General features: G+C 35.7%; 2 protein-coding genes across 2 annotated transcripts in view; both read right to left on the bottom strand.

Moving 5' to 3' along the window:
• The window catches only part of LOC125816838 (chromatin remodeling protein EBS-like), a 950056-nt gene that overhangs the window by 817191 nt on the left and 112006 nt on the right, over positions 1-20859 (bottom strand). The window lies entirely within an intron of this gene.
• LOC125816796 (phragmoplastin DRP1E-like) lies at positions 12965-20700 on the bottom strand. Its single transcript, XM_049496420.1, has 15 exons — positions 20452-20700; positions 20145-20208; positions 19901-20008; positions 19521-19622; positions 19239-19289; positions 19096-19157; positions 18259-18349; positions 18083-18147; positions 16986-17180; positions 16782-16901; positions 16632-16702; positions 14891-15116; positions 14741-14791; positions 14283-14654; positions 12965-13279 (listed from the first exon to the last, which is right to left on the bottom strand). The coding sequence occupies exons 1-15, from the start codon at positions 20587-20589 to the stop codon at positions 13151-13153; spliced, it is 1845 nt and encodes a 614-aa protein (XP_049352377.1). The 5' UTR covers positions 20590-20700; the 3' UTR covers positions 12965-13150.

Genomic DNA, 20859 nt, shown 5'->3' with positions numbered 1-20859 from the left:
TTCTACCGGAGATTCATCAAAGACTTCTCAAAAATTGCACTTCCATTGTGAAAACTATTGGAGAAGGAGGAAAAATTTGACTTTGATGGCGCATGTATGGCAGCATTCAAGTGTTTGAAAGAGAAATTAATCTTTACCCCGGTGATTATTAGCCTAGATTGGTCGGAATCATTTGAAGTGATGTGTGATGCAAGTGGAACTGCATTGGGAATTATTTTGGGTCAAAAGAGCAATAAGCTATTCCATCCAATCTATTACGCAAGAAAAACATTAAATGGTGCTCAATTTAACTACGCAGTTATAGAGCAAGAGTTACTTGCGGTGGTATATGCATTTGAGAAATTTCGGGCACACTTGCTAGGCACCAAAGTGGTAGTTCACACTAATCATGCAGCCCTGCGGTACTTGATGGCACAGAAAGATGCTACACCACGGTTGATAAGATGGGTGTTATTATTGCAAGAATTTGACTTTGAAGTCAAGGATAGAAGAGGTTGCGAAAATCAGGTGGCCAATCACCTATCTAGGTTGGAGGGAAAAGGAAAAGATGAGATTGAGTTTGACATAAATGACTCATTTCCAAATGAGCAGGTATTCATGGTCACTCTTATTCAGACTCCTTGGTATGCCGATTTTGCTAACTATGTGGTAATTGGGTTAATGCCGGGAGACCTGAACTTCTTTCAACAAAAATGGTTCTTGTTCGATGTCAAAAGATATTTCTGGGATGAACCATATCTATTCAGAGAATGTGCAGACCATATTACTTGACGATGTGTGCCGAAAGAGGAAGTCAATAAAATTCTAAATGGTTATCATGCTTCGCTGGTTGGTGGTCATTATAGTAGTGTGCGAACAACCGCTAAAATTCTTCAAAGTGGTTACAACTGGCCATACCTCTACAAAGATGCTTATGAATTTGTCAAGAAATGCATACAATTCCAAAAACAAGGTGGGTTATCCAGAAGGCATGGGTTGCCTCTTAAGCCTATTCTGGAAGTTAAGTTATTCAATGTATAGGGAATAGATTTCATGGGGCCGTTTGTGAGCTCATTTTTTAATAAATATATTTTAGTGGCTGCGGATTATGTTTCTAAATGGGTGGAATCCGTGGCACTACCCAACAATGAAGGGAAGAGTGTTGTTCAATTCTTAAAATGCTACATCTTTGCAAGATTTGGCACCCCTCAGGCTATAATTAGTGATGGAGGTTTGCATATTTGCAACCAGCTATTTGCATCCGCATTGAGTAAATACAGAGTGACATAAAGTGGCAATGTCATATCATCCTCAAACGAGTGGCCATTCAAGGTTTCAAATTAGGAGATTAAGAGTATCTTAGCTAAGACCGTCAATGCAAATAGGATAGATTGGTTTCGAAAGCTAGATGATGCTCTTTGGGCGTATCGCACTGCTTACAAGACACCAATCGACATGTCCCTGTATCATCTTGTTTTTGGGAAATCTTGTCACCTACCGATTGAACTTGAACATAAAGCACTATGGGCATTGAAGGCATTAAATCTTGATTGGGTAATGCTTCGAAAGGGAGAGTAGATCAGCTAAACAAAATGGAAGAATTCAGGTTTAGGGCATATAAAAGTTCAGCTCTCTACAAGGAGACAATGAAGAAATGGCATGACTCTAAAATCCTTAAGAGAGACTTTCGAGTTGGAGACTTTGTGGTGTTGTACAATTCTCGACTAAGACTCTTTTGGGGAAAGCTCAAGTCGAAGTGGTCCGGTCCATTTAAAGTGACACTAGTGTTCACGAATAGGGCCATTGAAGTCGAAGGTAAGGAAGGTCTGGCCTTCAAGCTGAATGGGCAAGCTTGAAGTTACATTTTGGAGAATGCCATGAGATTTCTGTGATTAAAGTGGTGTATTTGGAAGATGCTTGAAATCATTTCCACGTCGTGCCACGATATTAAATAAGGCGCTTTTTGGGAGACAACCCAAGTGTTAGTGGTTTTGAATAATGTGTGCTCAATGTGCAAGTATGGGTGATCACGACTTTGCTCGCTTTTGTGGCATCAAAAGTGAACTGAGATACCGGAATATTTGGTGATGTATTCAGACCACTAGGCGTTGCACCGAAATGATTGGGTGAGCCCGACTTTCTCCACCCGTTACACAATCCTTCAGGGTCAGAGTCCCTGAAATTTTGGCAATGTTACAAGCATACTAGACGATGCACCGATGTTGTTCTGCGCACCCGATCTCGATCGCCTTTCTGCCCAAATTGGAGCGGTACGAGGCTGGATATTTCAGCCAGTTACATGTAGTTCGGCGGTTTGCCGAATGACCACCTAGTGAAGATTCCTTCTCACCCTACTATGTTTGTTTAGTGCCAGTGCCTCTTGTTTTTATTTCTATTTATATTGTCTTTTTATTATTTGGGGTTGTGTTCTTTGACTAGATTGAGGACAATGTTTATTTCTTTTTGGTGGGGTGGTTACTTGTTGTTCTCTTGAAATTTTTAAGTGACGGTTGTGGTCAATACCGATGACCTGAATAGTGCTCTTAATTGAGCGACATGAATGTGTGTATTCGATGAGGCAAACAAATTTACATAGACAATATGTGAACTTTGAGCATCTTGTTGTGACTAGCCGATTATCGATGAAGTGTCTTGTGATTAACATTGCATGCTAGCTAGAATGTGCAGAGTCTTGCTTGATAATTGTATCAATGTCGTGTGTGGTGAGGTTGTCTTGAATATTGTGCTTGATGACACCTAGAACTTGCCTCGTTGGTCTGATTGATTGAGTGAAGCGCAATTAAAATGATCTTAGGCAAGAATTTTGAATAGTGAGCCAATTTGACAATATACCTCTTTGTGACCAACCTTGTGAGATGTGTGAACCTAGCTTGGAACCTTTTGAGCCTATCTTTTTTCTTGAAAAAAGAACTTGAACAACTTTGACCTCTTTATCCCATCACCCATAACCTTCATGAAGTTGTGGTTTGTTTGAATAGTCAACTTAGGCCAAAATCCTAAGTTGGGGGTGTGGTGAAATGGAAGGAAAGTCAAGAATTGTGAAGAACTTCCCATTTGATCGATTGTTTTGAAAAAGATGGAACCCCTCCTTTTAAAAAAAAGGGAAATAAAGGAATTGAAAAGAAAATAAAATGACTGAAAAAGAGAAAAAGTTGTGAAATAAAGTGGTTAAAATTGCACAAGAAATGGGGTATCCGGTAATTCATGATTGAGTTAAATAATGGGGTGGAGTTTGAACATGCTTAAATGAGAAGGAAAAAGAGTGAATTTAAGGCCATACATCATGAAGGTAGAAGACACTAAGCCTAAATGACCATACTTTTACACTTAGCCCTGTTACAAGCCTTGAAAATACCTTTGTGATCTTTAGTGAGCTGAAATGAATGTTGATTGGAAAATAAGGGCTAGCATATGGGTGGAGTCATGCATGTGTTCATCTTTGTGAGTGTGAGAGTTGTATTTTGTGTGATTATGGAATCATCTTTGTTGTGAGGGTATTTGAGTACCTTTGTTGAGCTTGAACTTTCATTTAGAGCAAGCATTGTGAGCTTGAGTACACTTGATGATGGTGAGTCACAGTTTGAATCTTTGAGTGCATAATTGAGCATTGTATGTGTAGTTTGAACCTTGTTGTGTGCATTCATGTTGAGTATTATGAAGCACTGCTTGTAGACATCCTTATTGAACTGTTGATCTTGAGTTTTACTTGAGGAAAAGCAAAAGTTTAAGTTGGGGTCTTGATGAATCTGAGATTTTGACTCATTTAGGGTTAGTTTTGATAGTTTTAGTGTCCTCAAATGCCTAATTTATGTTGATTTGCATCATTTAAGGCTCAGGAGCAAGGCAAGGACACCACTGGACAAAAAGGAACTAACAAGCCAAAGAAGTGGAGAAGAGCGATCATGGTGATCGCCACAACCACTCGGCGGTTCGCCGAGAGTATTTATCCAACCTAATTTTATAGTACACCACTTCTGAGACAAGAGAAATTTGGGTCAACTATGTTTCATAGTGGCAACTCGCCGAATGAATCGGTGAAGAGATGTTAGACCGCTCAAAGTTACAGAATGAGTAGTAAAGATACAAGTAAATTGGCGATCCAAAGGAACAAAGGGCGCATCGCGGAATCAATCGGTGATCCCGATATAGCTCTCCTAAAGTTACAGTGCATATTGGATGAAAACATGAAACAAGGAGGCGATGGACAGGGGCGATTGGCGAATCGCCGACCTATCGGCGAAGCCCGTCTTGCTTCACCAATTGGCCCCAAAAAAAGGGCCAAATTTTGGATCAATATAAATTGATATTTTGAGGAGAGAGAATGTATTGAAAACATTGTGAAAATAGAGGCCTAGAACAAAAACACTGTTCTTGTTGGTTTCGAAGCATTTTTTCAAGTAGGTTTCGAGTTGGGTGTTGAAATTGAAGCAAGATTTATTCATCTTTAGATTTTGAAAATCAGTATCCAGCTATGGAGCATGTAATCGGTATTGAATTTTCACTTTTATGATGATTAGCTAAAACCCCATTCTTTGGGGTTTGACCATGTGACTAATTGCTTAATTTAGCTAAGTGGGTGTTAGAAATTATTGATTGTAGTGCTAATTTGAAGTGGTTCTAATTTATTTCTGCTGTTAAATTGCTTTATTAAATGTTTATTTCAATGTGATTTAGTGTTTTATGCTTGCTTGAGAGAGAGGTGTAAAATCAAGGTGATAAATTAGCATTCGTAGTGATTGGGTCATTGTGGGTTCTGCTTGAGAGAGTGAATCCTAAGTCCCATTCTACCTATCTAGCTCGAGAGAGTAGATGTAATGAGGTTGTGGGCTGGTTTTCATATTTAGCCTGTTGAGGTTCGAAAGAACTCAATTGAAGCGAGGTAGTTGTTTGAGAAAACATTATCTCAGCTAAGGTCTATCCTACCCATGAAGATTTAGTAACTTTTAGCAATCATCTAGCACCCATTTAGCAAGAATTGGTAATTAGTCGGTCATTCCTCCAAGTACATCTCAATCATTTGATTACTCTTGTTGATTGTTGTGGTTGTGACTGTTGTCTAATATAAAAGAAATCCCCCACCTAACATTTATGACAACATTTTTTTATTTAATTAAGAGTCTCCGATAATTTCTATTCCTACAATCATTTATATCATGTTTATAACTTCATAATTGAATTCGAAATTATACTGCTCCCTGTTGGATCGATCCTAACTCACTTGTTGGGTTTATACTAGATTACGATCGTCTACACCTAGTATTGGATGAGGTGTAGTTGAGCGTTAATAAGCTTTCCTAAGATTCAAGAAGAACACTCGAAAGTTTTCTGATAACCTTCCCTGTAGGAATCACTTCTCCAATGAATAGATTTCATTAATGATAGAAATGAATCTAGTGTGAATGTCTTGAATAATCTCACCCTCCATCATCCTAAGCAGTTCACACTGTCTATTCAAATTATAAATCTTTGACTTCTTGACTTGACTTGTTCCCTCATATTCCATTTGCAAAGTGTGTCATATCACCTTATCATCTAGACATGCTGAAACTCTATTGACTTCATCAGGACCTACTCTACATATCAAGATTTTTTTGTCTTTAGCATTGCATTGTTTTTAACTACCAATTTGTCAGTCTAATCCACTCTTCACATAATCTAGAATAACACTCCAGATATCTAGATCTTCTCCTATCACATAATCCATCATTTTATTTTCTCCACCATCCATAAAAATTTTCCATTGAATAGTGGTATAGTATTGTTTTTGACACTCCTTCTTGTCCAGTATGTAGTGCAACCATTGATCATCTTCAAGTTTTATTCTTTTGAACAAAAAGACATGCTCTAATACTAACTTGAAGAAACCTATACCACCTATTTGATACAAGAACATGATTCTTGTAACACTTTAACATAAATAGATAACATGGAAGAATTCAAACGTTTATCATGGAAAACCTCCATGATCAAGGGAAGAAAAATCACAACCTACAACATGTAGGATTTCCAGCAATTTCTCAATAACATCAAAGAGAAATTTCATATTAAAACTCTATAATCTAAGGAACTAAATCTAGTATCCCAACTCCAACAATTAACTCTAACTGATATCTCTACTATCCAAAAAGTTTCAACAACTTTATATTACAACTCTCACAAACTCATTTTTGCTAATACAATTCAATAATGATTCTTAGTCACATTAACAATAAATTCCTTCAAAAGAAAACCTAACTCTAGTTATTTTTACTTTAACTGTAGTATGTTTCCTCTGGCATCTCTTGCCTTTTAACGAAGATATTGGTATTTAGTTTGTGGAAAAGCCATTGTTTGATTATGCGACTTCTCCTTTTATAGTCATCATGATTTGCACATCTGAAAACCCTAGTTGAGTCCCACAGGAAAAGTAGATCTTCAATAGGTCGGCTTTTCCTTTTTTTAAAACCTTACGGGGATTCCAAGCTATTCACTAGCGCCTTCACTCTGCAACCAACCTTTAGAACCTGGTCCACTTTGTTAATCATCAAAATTATTCTTACTGAATGATTGAATATTAACTTGTCATCATACCTGCTTGCACATTTATCGCTTTAATATTATTGAACTATATTATATATTTTTTTCTCTCGTGCGCTCCCTTTGAGTCTCTCAAAACTATTCACACATGTTTATGTGAATCCAGATATGCATCCTACTTTCTATTAAGATAAAGCCAGAGCATTTTGAAACCTAGTGAAGGATAATTAGTAACACAAGGTAGACATGATTGGACTAACAATAAAGTCGGAATAATGCTATTACCGATAAGATGGCCCTCTCTAGCTCCAGTTTTCCACTCGAGTCAGTCTTGACACCTTCCCCTATCAGGTTTGAACCTAATAGAACTAAACAAACATGATTATTCCTATTAGTCTCCACTTGCATCATTTGAATTTGACTTAGTAGGATTCAACATAGGGGTCGGGTCCATCTAGGACATATATCTATCTCTTATTTTAACACTTAGATGATTTTATGTGCTATCTAAAAATTGCATTTATTTGAAAGGTTTTTTTATGTTGACCAATTTCAGAATGATCAATGAAATTAAAGAAAATTTTATCCTTTGACTTTTACATTATAAAAGTGGAGAAAACACAAAAAGATTTCTTCTTTCAGAAGTTTTTATGCATTTATTAAAACCAGAAATTCCAAAAAAAAAATTAGTTAGTAAGGCCCGATCGAGCTTTTGTGCTTGCCAGGCCTTTCGCCATCTGCTTTTCCTCGAGAATGTGTGACTTCTCACTCTCAGTAATCGTATTGTCCGCTCTTTTCATTGATTGTACAACTTTCTCTAAACAAGGAATTTCTAGGGAGTCCTCCCAATCGGCTAAAGGCACAATGGCTTTTGGTTTATTTTTCACTTTGAAAAAAAAATTACAAAAAAAAAAGAAATTAATATTAGTGTTGCAGTTGTCTTCTAGAACTACATTACCTAAATTCAAGCTAGAAGATGACGTAGGGCAGAAGAATGTTGAGGAAGTGCACACCAGAATAAATTGCTATTTTTTAGCTGTTTTTTGTTTCCTAGTCAGATTAAAACTCTGTTAGCTATTGTTAAGGATTAGTTCCTCAATTTCGGCAAGTAGTATTTTAGTTTTAGTAGATATTTTAGCATTACTTTACATCATCTTAATTAAGTTGTGATGTATTTTATTGTGTCTCAAATTAATCACTAAGTCACTTTTCCTTTCTCTTGTTCAATCAGTTCTTATTCTCTTATGTTAAACACTAAGATTGCCATCAGAGCCCTTTAATTCTTAAGGAACTTGTGAGAATTTGTGAGTTATATTGAGTAAAACCCAAACATAATCAAACCATTCCATAAAACTTGCTTGCAGAATAATGGAAGGTGAAGGTATTTTTTCATCAATTGCTCTACCAATTTTTGATGGAGAAAACTACCAGGTTTGGCTGTTAGGATGGAAGCCTACATTGATGCATGTGATCTCTGGGAGGCAGTAGAGGAGGATTATGAAGTTCCTCCTTTACCAGGCAATCCTACAATGGCTCAGATTTAAACTCACAAAGAGAATAAGACGTGGAAGTCGAATACGAAGGCGTGCCTCTATGCTGCAGTATCTCCTACTATTTTTCAGGAATCACGACTCTTAAATCGGATAAGGAAATATGCGACTTTATGAAAAAAGAATATTATGGAGATGAAAGAATTTGATGCATGAAGGTCTTAAACCTGGTGAGCGAATTTGAAATGCAAAAAATGAAGGAATATGAGACAATTAAAGAGTACTCAAATATTTATCTGGCCAATAATGTAAAGTTACTTGGTGCCGAACTTTATGATACAAGGATTTTGTAGAAAATCCTTATTACTTCACCTGAAGAGTTTGAAGCAACAATTGCTTCACTGGAAAGTACAAAATAATATGTCAAACATTAATTTGGCTAAACTTTTAAACTCCTTGCAAGCACAGGAACAAAGAAGAATGATGAGGAATGAGGAAACTGTTGAAGGAGCTATGCAAGCAAGGCATCAATTCAATGTGGGAGGCAAAGTAGTAAGCAAAAGTTCAAGAAAAGCTATGCTACATCAACAGAAGTTGCTGCAAGGGATAGCAAATCTAGCAACGACAACAAAGGTGGAAAATATCCACCATGTCAGCATTTTGGGAAGAGGAGTCATACACACTTCAAATGTTGAAAAACACCTGATATGAGATGCAGAAAGTGTCATAAAATTTGTCATGCTGAGATTATTTGCAAAGAAAAAGGACCACAAAAATTAAATGGAGCTCAAATTGCAAACCAACAAGAAGATCATTTTTTTGTGTCTACTTCTTTTGCAAGTAGAAGTTCAAGCGAAAGCTGGTTAATTGATAGTGGTTGAACAAATCATATGACTCATGATGAGGAGATTTTTAGAGTGTTAGACAGATCTGCAATCTCTAAAGTGAAAATTGGTAATGGAGATTATCTTTCGGCCAAAGGGAAAGGCACAGTAGCTATTGAAAGCCACACAGGTACAAAGTTAATCTCATATGTACTTTTTGCACCTGAACTTGATAAAAATCTGTTGAGCGTACAACAAATTTTGGACAATGGTTTTAAGCTTACGTTTGAGGACAAGAAGTGTGTGATCTTTGATCCAAATGGTCAACAAATCTATCAAGTTAAAATGAGAGGAAAGAGTTTTTCCTTTGATCAAATGGAGGAAAAGTTGACTGCCTATCCGAGCCAAGAGATGACAACAAATGTATGGCACAAGAGACTCGGACATTTCCATCACAGGGCATTCTTGCACATGCTCAAGAATGATATGGTTCCAGGACTACCACTTATGGAGGACGAACACACAACTTGCAGCACATGTCAATTGAGAAAGCAAAGTAGGATGCCTTTTTCCAAGGCAACCTTGAGAGCATTAGTGAAGCTTCAATTAGTCCATATTGATTTGTGTAGACCACATAGGACTGCTTCTCTTAACGGAATTAAATATTTAATAGCATTCATTATTGATGATACGACATGAATGTGTTGGATTTATTTTCTCTGGTTCAACTCTGAAGTACCTGAAGTGTTCTGGAAATTTAAAGCTTTGGTAGAAAATCAAAGTGGTTGCAGGACTCAAATACTTACATCAGATAATGGTACCTAGTACACATCTTCAAAAGTTCTATGAAAATGTAGGAATTGAGCATCAACTCATTGTTTCATTTACTATGTAGCAAAATGGTGTCAGTAAAATGAAGGATAGATAGATAATGGAGATGTCGAGATGCTTGTTATATGAGAAGGGCCTACCAAAAAAGTTATGGGCTTCAATCAGCTAACATTGTTGTTGTTTTTTTGCTGAACAGATTACCTACAAAAGTCGTGAAGGAAAAGACAAGACACCTTTTGGAGGAATGGCACAGGTATAAGCAGTCATAATAAAACTTAATAATCTTGGGTTGTTTGTGTTTCTCACATATTACACAGGTTAAGAGGACAACTTAGATAAGAAAGCTGAACCTGGAGTCTTTTTTTGTTATTGTACAGTCTCCAAAGCTTACCGAATTTTCAGCCTCATACAAGAAAATTTACGGTAAGCAGAGATGTATTTTTAATGGAGAATGAGCAATGGAATTGGGAAGAAGTTAACCAGAAGTAGATCACAAGCAATCTACGAGATTCAGTTGAGAACGTTGATGATCAACTTGTGAGAGGAATAAGGTCACTATCTGACATATACCAGAGATGCAATGCAGCCATTTTATAGCCTTCTGGATTTGAAGAAGTCGTTCGAATCCTAAGTGGCAAGCTGCAATGGAGGAGCAGCTTGCAATGATCGAGAAGAGCGAGACTTGACAGCTTGTGGAATAGCCACAACATAGGAAGATCATTGGTGTGAAGTGCGTTTATTACACAGAATTGAATGTTGAAGGATCTGTTAACAAGCTCAAGGGAAGACTTGTTATGAAAGGTTACTCACAAATTTTTGGAGTTGATTATTCAGAAACCTTTGCTCCAGTTGCTAGGCTTGGTACTATAAGGCTGTTACTACCTATTGCTACTCAAAAATGTTGAAAAATCTTTCAATTAGATGTCAAGTCAGCTTTTTAAAATGGTTTTCTACAAGAGAAAATTTATGTGGAGTAAGGTTTTTTTGTAAAGAGACATGACCACAAAGTGTATCTATTGAAGAAAGCCTTTTATGGTTTAAAACAAGTTCAAAGGACTTGGTACAGTCGAATTGATGATCACTTGCAAGGCTTATGTTTTAAGAAAAGCCTAAGCTAATCAACTCTATTTATTAAAAGAAAGAGATTCTGATATAGTGGTTATATCACTTTATGTTGATGATCTTCTTGTAACATGCAACAACCTTGAAATGATAGATGAATTCAAGTATAGATGAAGAAAGTGTTCGAAATTACAGACTTGTGAGAAATGTCTTACTTTCTTGGAATGCAGATTTGTCAAACCTAAAATGAAGTGTTCATTTGTCAAAAGAAATATGTAAGGGGAATAATGAAGAAGTTCAAATGGAAGATTGCAAACCTATGAACACTCCAATGAATAAGAAAGAAAAGCTGAATAAAGATGATGGTAGTGACAAGGTTGACGAGCCAAATTATAGATGTATGGTTGGATGGCTCATGTATCTCACTGCCACGAGACCCGACATTCTTTACGCAGTAAGTAGGCGTTTGGCCATGCGATACCATATCACGATATGGAATCGTGAGATGAAATCAGCGTTTGGACATGCGATTCACGTTGATTCCATATCATGAGATGGAATACCATATTCTCCAAAAATCATGATATGGAATTATATGGGAATTCCATATCAGATTTTTTAAACACATAAATTGATCCACAAGTTTATATTTTGTTAAAATAACCCCAAGGACTTTTGGAGCTTGGAAAAATAGATTTAAAATACTGAAACAAGGCATGAACCATTATGATATTGACACACAAGTGAAATTTGCATAGCTTGTGCAGTGTTACATAATTATTTGCGAGAAGGAGTGATGAAGTATTTATGGTCTATGAGCATGAAAATATAGTTGCGGATGATATTGACCAACAAATGGCTCAAAGTAACAATGTTGGTTCGTCTTCTCGGTCACATGATCGAGAAATGCAAGTTCAACGTGAGGAGATTGTACATATTATGTGGGAGGATTATATTAAAGACTAGTTCACTACAATTTATGTTCAATTTTTATTATTGAATTAAAGTTTGATGAAACAATTACTTAAGTGGGGAACAAATAGTTTTGTAATAATTTATTATGCAATTTTATAAATTTTTGTTTATTTGGTAAGATTGAATAAACAATTGGGCTATTTTAATAGTTTTACAACTTATGTGATTCTTATGTTTATGAGAAAATATACAATACAAAAATTTCATATCGCATGTCCAGATAAAACATCAATTCATCTCATGATTCCATATTATGATACCATATCATGATTTCATATCGCATGGCCAAAACAGGCCCTAAGTGTCTTGTCTAGATTTTTGAATTGTGCAAGTGAAATGCACATGAAAGCAGCTAAAATGGTGATAAGGTATGTCAAGGTTACTTTGAACTATGGTGTTAGGTTTGGGAAAAGTCAGATTTTAAAGTTGCAAGGGTATTCTGACAATGATTGGGTTGGGTTAGATAATGACATGAAAAGCACTTTAGGTTATTGTTTTAGCCAGTGATTGGGATGGGTCACATGATGACATGAAAAGCACTTCATGTAATTGTTTTAGCATTGGTTTGGGATGTTTTTTATGGTGCTCAAAGAAGTAAGGTATTGTGGCACTGGCAACTGCATAAGTTGAATTATAGTTGCAACGACAGTTGTTAATTAAGCTCTTTGGCCAAGGAAGATTATGTTAGATATTGAACTGGAGCGACAAGAAAGGCCGGAAGTCTTTGTGGATAATCAGGCAGCCATAGCAATTACTCATAATCCAATTTTTCACGGAAAAACAAAACATTTTAATATCAAATTGCACTTTCTCAGGGAAGTGCAAGAAGGTGGAGAGGTGAAATTTGTTTATTGCAGGTCAGAAGATCAAATTGTTTGATGTGTTCACTAAGCCACTTCATGTTGAGCAGATTTGAATTCCTTAGAATGAAGCTTGGACTATGCAGTTCTTGAGCCAGGAGGAGTGTTGCAGTTGTGTTCTAGAACTACATGACCTAAATTCAAGCTAGAAGATGACGTAGGACAGAAGAATGTTGAGGAATAAATTGCTATTTTTTAGTTGTTTTCTGTTTCCTAGTCAGATTAAACACTGTTAGCTACTGTTAAGGATTAATTCCTCAATTTCAGCAAGCAGTAACTTACTTTTAGCAGATATTTTAGCGTTATTTTATATCATCTTAGTTAAGATGTGATGTACTTTATTGTGTCTCAAATTAATCAATGAAAAACACTTTTCCTTTCTCTTTCTTCTCAATGCTTATTCTTCTCTGTTAAACACTAACAATTAGTTTCTTTTGTATAGTTCATTAAAAAAAGAAAATCCAAAAGGCTTTTCGTTTGTACCAATTATACAACAAATTGGATTTTTCGAGTCTAGTCCAAGGCTATAAAGTGAAAGAATATACGATATCAAATAATGACAAAGAATTCAGTCATTCTCTTCTGCCAAATCTCATCGAACCAATGATATAGATTCAATTTCATCTCTTGCTTTCTTGTACAGCTGAAGACTCTTGGCACATTGCTCTCTTTTGCCCATCAAAGCCGGGTCTTCATCTAATAGTTCTCCCAGGTCCTTACCCTGAAAATCTCCCAAAAATTACTATTAGCACTGCCTTTGAAACATTAAAAGTAGGAAAATTAATATTTTATCTAATTCCCTTCAGAAGAGTACTTATTTGAATTGGATTGTGTGAAAAAAATAAAAGAAGCTTAACTGAGATAAATTAATTTTACAGGAAAGATAAATGCTGCAGCCATTAAACTTGAACAGACTGAGCTCTTAATGTTACTTAAGAGAACCCATTCTATTTACAATATATTGTCTGTGATGATATACTCGAACCATGCACAGAAAAATTTACAACCTAGCTATGATACTCGGAGCCACCCACACACAAGGGGTGTCAAGGGACACCCCTTGCCTGGAAAATTACATTATATATACAAGTAAAATTTTGGTTTAATATATATATATATATATATATATATATATATATATATATATACACACAAGTATTGACACCTCTTGAAACAAGCTGAAGGTTTAGTCTGGTGGTTAAGAGGTTGCGAAAATTTCTTGAGTTCACATGTTCTAGTCCTACTAGCCTCATAATTATTATTTTTCACTACAATTGACATTCATTAATGAAATTCCTTTTTTATACTACAATTGACACCCCTAATGAAAAAATCTTGTCTCTACCACTGCTCGGAGCTTCTTATGGTGCATAAGAAATTTATATTTGCAACACGTATATCTCAGATGTATTCTCTTGTCAAAAAGAAGAAGAATCGCGAATATCAAGCCTCTCAAATTGGCAAGTACTAACTTTTAGAGGAAAACTTGCGAAATGACATCACGATGCTAGTCAATCCTGTGTCTAACTAGCACATTAAGTGGAATCATATCATATCCTTAGCTTCATCTTAAAGAAGTTAAATCAAATTTCTGAGTATCATGCGTCAAAATTAAGCTGCACAAATGTAGAAGATTTTCATCCAAACAAACCTAAACCAGAATTGTTAGATCACGTATTAAACCTATGCTAAACACAAATGTAAATCTGAAGCCAAGTAAGTACCTCTTTTTTCCCAATTTGAGTGTAGAAGTAATTCAGCAAAGATTGTTTGGCTTCCTTAACTTGGCAATAAACCACTGCTTTGGGAATTGTGTTCCTCAGCGTATCAGTCACCATATTTATATAAGATGATACGTTCGAAGCAATCCTCCTAAAGTGACCCTCGGCATACCGGTCTACAGCAGGTGTAGTTGCTGGATTTCCCCCTTTCTCCACTTCTTGAGGAAGTTTTCTGAAGAAGTCCACTGTCAAGTAGTTAGCTTCCATGTCTACCAGTCTTAAAACCATCTTTCTACCTTCTTCGCGATACTTTTCCAAGGCTTCATATGAGGCTGCAGCTATTGCAGATTGCAGACTGGGAAACCGCTTCAACTCCTGCTCCATCATCATGATTAGAAAGGGAAGAGAAAAAGAGACGGTGGGGAAGAATAGAGCTTAACCCTACGCAGGGTCAACATTACCTGACATTCTCCGACTGATTTCCTCACAAGTTCCTTTAAGACAACGTGAACCTAATAAATGGATTTTTGCTTAGTTATACATCGAGTTAATTGTCATGGGAAGAAGCATGTATGTCAGTTGACTTCAATAACTTCAAAATAAGTACTTACAGCATCTACAGAGGCTTCAGCTGGTCCTCTAAAATAATTTAGTGCTCCCTCAATAAGCCGTCTATAACCTTGCTCAGGTGCAATTAAGTGAGGCTGATAACCATCAGCCTCAGAAACAATTTTTCTCAGATTTTGCATCGAAAGATACCGATCAAATGGGAGCTTTCTTAAAGCAGCAGGAAGCTGATTGTCAAAAACTCCATATATTCGATCACCTCCCGGACGGCTGAAAGAAATAAGTGATGTATAATTGATGAAATTCCATATATTTTTAGCTGAATTTCACGTACAGTCATAACATAAAATATACAAGTGTTCATGTGTTCCTTAGAGGAGTATCTCCAAATTATCTCTCCCCTCAGTGCATTGCGGTGATCTAATTGAACCCTTTCCAATTATTTGATTTTCCTTGTCCATTTTGAACTTCAGGTTGCATTTGATGATATCTCTATTCACTTCTAAGGTTCAACATTGTTTAAATACTATTTTTCATGCCACTATCTGATGGCTAGCAACAATGTACCCACTTCTCTCTCTTTTGAAATATTTATAACAATGAATAAACAGTACTTCAATGAACCCTGATTGTCGTCAGTAAGGACTTATAGTTATATAGCCAGGCCGAATTTGCTTGAGATTGAAGCATACTTGTTGTTGTAATTAGTAAATAGTACTTATATCTAACTTCTTCACAGCAATTATGTGTAAGCAAGTCTCATTCTGGAACTTGACAAGAACATGTACGTTATAGATTAAGTTCCCAACAACACGTAAAGGGGATTATTTTGTGAGCCAAATTAGGATAGTATCTATTGTATTTGGACCTCAGTGCCCTCTCTTTCTAGGAAGGGGTAAAATGAATGGATGCTCAAATCTTCTTCCTCCTTTTTTTCTCTTCGATTCAGGAAGATCAACATTCAGAAAAAAAAACTTGTTAAAGAATATATCGCAATATCACTTTTCTACAAAAGCCAAGGCATTCTGTTACTTCAGACAAACACTATACGTGTATACTGAGTGGGTTTACATTCATCTCCAACAGAACAACAATCCAAATGTTCATTGGTCTTTTTTATTTAAAAGAGAAATAGGCTTTCCAAGATCCAAAACTAAGTCAAAAGTACGTTATTGTAGTACGAATGCTCCAAGCAATCTCGGAAACAGCATAAGAGGATAGCAAGATGGATCGAGGAAAAAGCATAAACAATGAATTAAAACAAAACCAAATGTTTGGGATGTAGAATAACTGGACAGAAGACTTGTGCACAAATATAAATGAAGTTATTTATTTCTTCTCTCACATAGAGCTCGCCATTTCTTCAATTCTTTTTTCGTGGCACTTCAATTTTTCAATGTTATGTGAATTTAATATAAATTACAACATTTCTTTAAACCAAGAGCTTTAAGGTCCAAGTTATCATTGGAAATTAATGATAACTATTTAAAGGTTACACTCCTAATGAAATGGTAAACGAAATAGACAGATGAAGCTTTTAAGTTACAGATTATTTTCATCTGGTACCATGGACATCGAGAAGACACCTTTTCATTAGTATTTCCCACGAAACGCTAACCCAAGCTATGCATACTTACAAGTTTTATGGATGTGAACATGATTTTACATGAATGTACAATATTACCCCATAGTAGCCAAGGCAAGTGCAAGCTTGGATTACTCAGAAATAGCAAAGATACGTGGTTACAAAAATCAAATTAAGAAACGAAAAAGTAATCCACCTACCCTCCATCCAGATGCTCCTTGAATATCTTGTCAAAAGCACGACAAAGTTCCAAGATAGTATACAATTGCGCCTGAGATAGAGTAGTGACGTTACTGAGTATATAGTATCTCAATGAAAAACAACACTGAGCAGAACAAAATGAAGCTTACCCCAGCATCAACAGAAATAGGCCTCCCAAGAAGGTTCATCTCAGATTCAAGTTCATCTATGCTTTTATTGATAACTGATATGATCCCTGGTATTTTAGCTCTAATTACAGACTCCAAATGCTGAACCAGAAAAAAAACTCAAGTGTTAACTCTATTTTAATTTATTGAGGACTCTTTCTTCCACAGACAGCATTAAAAATAGACCTTTGAAAGAAGTTTTGCGAGATATTCTGAACCCATCTTGCTAGCCAGATGCCCATAATCAGGACTGCTTGCAAAATATTCACGCTCCTTCCTTCTTGCATAGATCATGTCCACATTTTTATTTATATCAGCTTGTGAACGATTCACAATTCCAACCCAAGGTTGTTGCAAGCGATAAGCCCTTCCTTCGAGAACCTTAGATTCGAAAAATAAAATGAATTCAAATGCTTTCATAAGTGATGAGGCTTTCCTCACTAAATTAAAGAAGAAATGAGAGAACCAGTTTGACAGGGAGGAAACAACAATAGTTCATAGTTCAATAGGAAGATAAACCAAATTCACAAAATTATATATGATCAAATTGAATGAACATAAACTGATTGCTGATAACCATCACAAGAAATCATTCATGACAAATATTATTTCTTATGTCCCTCAAATAATAATGGGGTTTCGGAGTACAAGGATCGAAACATCTACTCTTATTTGAATTTGAACATCAATCCCTTCAACTTTTCGGCATAACATTTACAAATTTAAAAACTATGCAGAAAGAAGTATATATCATTTTTTTACAGTTATGAATATTTAAATAATGTATGACAGGATCATAGTGAAAGAAAAAACTGTTTAACCCTCAAATAGTAAAAGTTCTGTTAAATTGTGTGACCATTTCATCTAAGAGTTTAATATTATTAAGGACACACTTATATCTACTTAATTATCTTTCAACACATTCCCTCATGTTTTCTTGAGCCAAACACATTAAAATTCTTTTTGATAAATGGACAATGGTAAGACTTGAACTTAAGACATTTGCTTACTCCGATACCATGGTATATAATTGACATTTTGAAGCCTCAGTTACTAGATAGGGTACATTGTTTTTTACTTAATAATAACTTCAATAATACTAAAAAAACTAGGAGATATGGATAGTTAACTTTGGTCGATAATTCCTTTTGATTCATTAACAAAAACAGGCCCCTGGCCCAATGTCTATTAAAAAAAGAAGCAGGAGGAGGAGGAGATAGTTTAACCAAGAAAAAAACAAGAAACTTTTGTCGACAATCATTGTAGAGGATAGAAGAACTCACATCTAAAGCATTAGTTCCTTTATCCATCAAATCAAGCTTAGTCAACACGCCAAATGTCCGTTCACCTGCATGAGAAGTAATTTAACTCCTTGTGGAAAATTATCACAAACATAGAGACAGAACAGTTCCCCCAAAATATTACAAACTCCAATTTGTTACATCCCAAGAATATATACCTGTGGGATCTACTTCCCTCGAAAGTTTTATAGCATCTGAAGTAGCAATATCCTGATTTGCGGGAGAAATTGCTAGAATGATGCAGTTGGGCTACATATCAAAGAAAATGTCATCGGTTCAGATGGTTAAACTGTACCAATTTAGCCATCAGATATAGAAGCATGACAATAATTCCAGTATTAAGCCCAATGTGCATGATCTTTGAAGGATAAACTTGCCAAAAAGGTGAAAATAAAGTCTTGGACTACTTAAAATGATGAATGTATAGATGATATACATTCATTAAAGATCGTGCACTTTGGGCTGAATGTAAGATAAATGCAGCAATCCAGCAGTAAAGGTCTACCAGCATATAATTGTCAACTTATAGAAATATTTGAGCAATTACTCTTTAGCACCAGATAATTTGCCAAATTCATATTGATTATAGATCCTAGAAAGAAACACTTCGATTAATTTGCAAGGAACTTATTCTATCTGAATGTAAGGGAATGTTGATGTATGCTCCCCAAGAAAGCTCTATGGCACAAAGTATGTTAACACAGTAGATCAGTCTATTGTTAGATTAACTCTATTTGAGGCAAGGGCGGCTAGGTAGGACCAAGGAAATTATTTTTTATATAAATAGTAGATGTTGCACCCTCTTTGGTTCTTCCGGTGTTAACTTTCATATTTTGAACAAAAGAATGTGAAGTCCCTAAATTGCCTGTGGTTCATGCTTGTCAACAACAATTAGGTAAGTTGTTGCCATCCAATACACTCATTATTAGTCGGGGGTTGGGGTACTCTCAAGGATAAAAAGAATACACAAGAAAGAGAAATAAGGGTGTCATTACCTTCTCAACATACGATCGAACCATGTCTTCAATGTCTTTGACAACACTCTCAGGCTGCTCCTCTGCAGTAACAAATTGATACTACTGAAGACACTCAGATCAATATAAATATGCATAATTAGGAGAAAAGGTACAATACATACCGACAGCCACTTTGGTCAAGCCAGGTAAATCGATCAGTGTTAAATTGACCACTGCCAGTGCATAATATCAACCGTGAATATGTCAGTGTGAGAAAGGAAGTTGTTTGCTATATTAGGGAGAGTTGGACCACCAAAAGTAACATGATACGAGAAAATTAGTCGAGGAAATATTGAAACAGCCATTCCAACTAAACACCTCCAAAATAACTCAAATAAGCATAAGTTGATTTTGGACGTTCCAATTAGTTCCTTAAAAGATTTAAACAATAATATAGAGCATACCATTAGGAGAGTATATGCTCAAGTGGATAGGAACAGGAGATATCTGCCTTGTTTTCCCTGTTATTCTGTCAGTTTCATCCTGAATCTCCTTCCGTACGAGTGCTGTAAAAGAAAATACTCTATGAAAAGAACATATTTTGCACCAGCATCCAGCAAATAACCGAATTGTGTGTAGGCATTCAAACACAAAATAAGAGACAAAGAACAGTCAATCAAAGAACTCACTGCAGACTAAGAAGTTTGGTATTTTCTATGCCTATTTATTTTCAAATGTACTTAACTATTCATTTGAAGTTGAATCGAAAAAATTTTAAAAAAAGTAAACTATAAATTTTTATTTTTTTGGAGGGGTAGTAATTAAAATAATTCGTTTCACATACAGAAATCTGTAAACGGTGTTCTCGGGAGGTGACCGAATTCTGCATATTCCTGCTGCCCTTCATCCGTCTTGTGAAGTTGCAATACTAAGGGTCTCCTTGTAACAATCCCTGCAAAACTACTAAAATATGAGTATACCACTCATTTGCCAATGTGATTTCAACGGGAAAATATACAATTAATATTTTCTACTAGTGGTTTATTAAAAAAATAACCTTAATTAAGAATAAAGATAACGTGTCTGACCTGATCCTCGTGGAAGAAAATCTCGGCCAACCATACTTTCCAACACAGATGACTTTCCTGAACTCTGAGTTCAACACACACAAAAAGGTGAGAAAAAATATTGTTCTTCAACATTTTCAGTAGCACCAAATCTATAATACCAACAATTTATATACAACGTGAATTCAATAAAAACACATATCTGTATGATTGAAAATAATTTAATTTAATGAAATGATCTGTCAAATAGTATTTTAGACGATAAATTTCAAAACTCAATTTGTTTTCTTAAATTTTGTGTCAAAAGTTGAAAATTGAGGGCAGGCACCTGACCACCGACGACGGCAACAGAGGGAAGTTGATCCCAAAGAGAAAAGGAGTTATTAGTAGCGCCATAGTCACCAAGAGCAGTACATGCCATCTGAATTCTATTAACCAAACCAATTAAGCTCTCCATCGTCGTCATCTAATATTCTTGTTGCGCTAAGCTCTAAAATTCAAAGGGAAGAAAAAAAAAAAAGAAGTTATTGAGAAAGATGGACTTGAAAGAACGCAAAAAGTGTAACAGAGTCGTTTATATTTTTAAGAAGACAGAGAAAAGTCTTCAAGTCGGACGGGTGTATTTGTTTTTGTTCAAAGAAACGGAAGGTTCGATGATGTGTCGCGCCACTTCAAATATTTCTCGTTAATCCTTCAAAAAGAATTTTACGGGAACGGTTCCCCTCCAATGAAAAAA

The sequence above is a fragment of the Solanum verrucosum genome, unplaced genomic scaffold, assembly GCF_900185275.1.
Source record: "Solanum verrucosum unplaced genomic scaffold, falcon-dt-bn FXZP01000084.1, whole genome shotgun sequence".
NCBI classification, from domain to species: domain Eukaryota; kingdom Viridiplantae; phylum Streptophyta; class Magnoliopsida; order Solanales; family Solanaceae; genus Solanum; species Solanum verrucosum.
This window is presented reverse-complemented; position numbering and strand designations above follow the sequence as displayed.

Coding starts and splice junctions, on each gene's coding strand:
- LOC125816796 (XM_049496420.1), bottom strand. CDS start 20,589: ATGACGACGATGGAGAGCTTAATTGGTTTGGTTAATAGAATTCAGATG. Junction 20,009..20,144: donor TTTTCTTCCACGAGGATCAG/GTCAGACACGTT, acceptor GTAGTTTTGCAG/GGATTGTTACAAGGAGACCC. Junction 14,792..14,890: donor CTGAAGCCTCTGTAGATGCT/GTAAGTACTTAT, acceptor TCCATTTATTAG/GTTCACGTTGTCTTAAAGGA.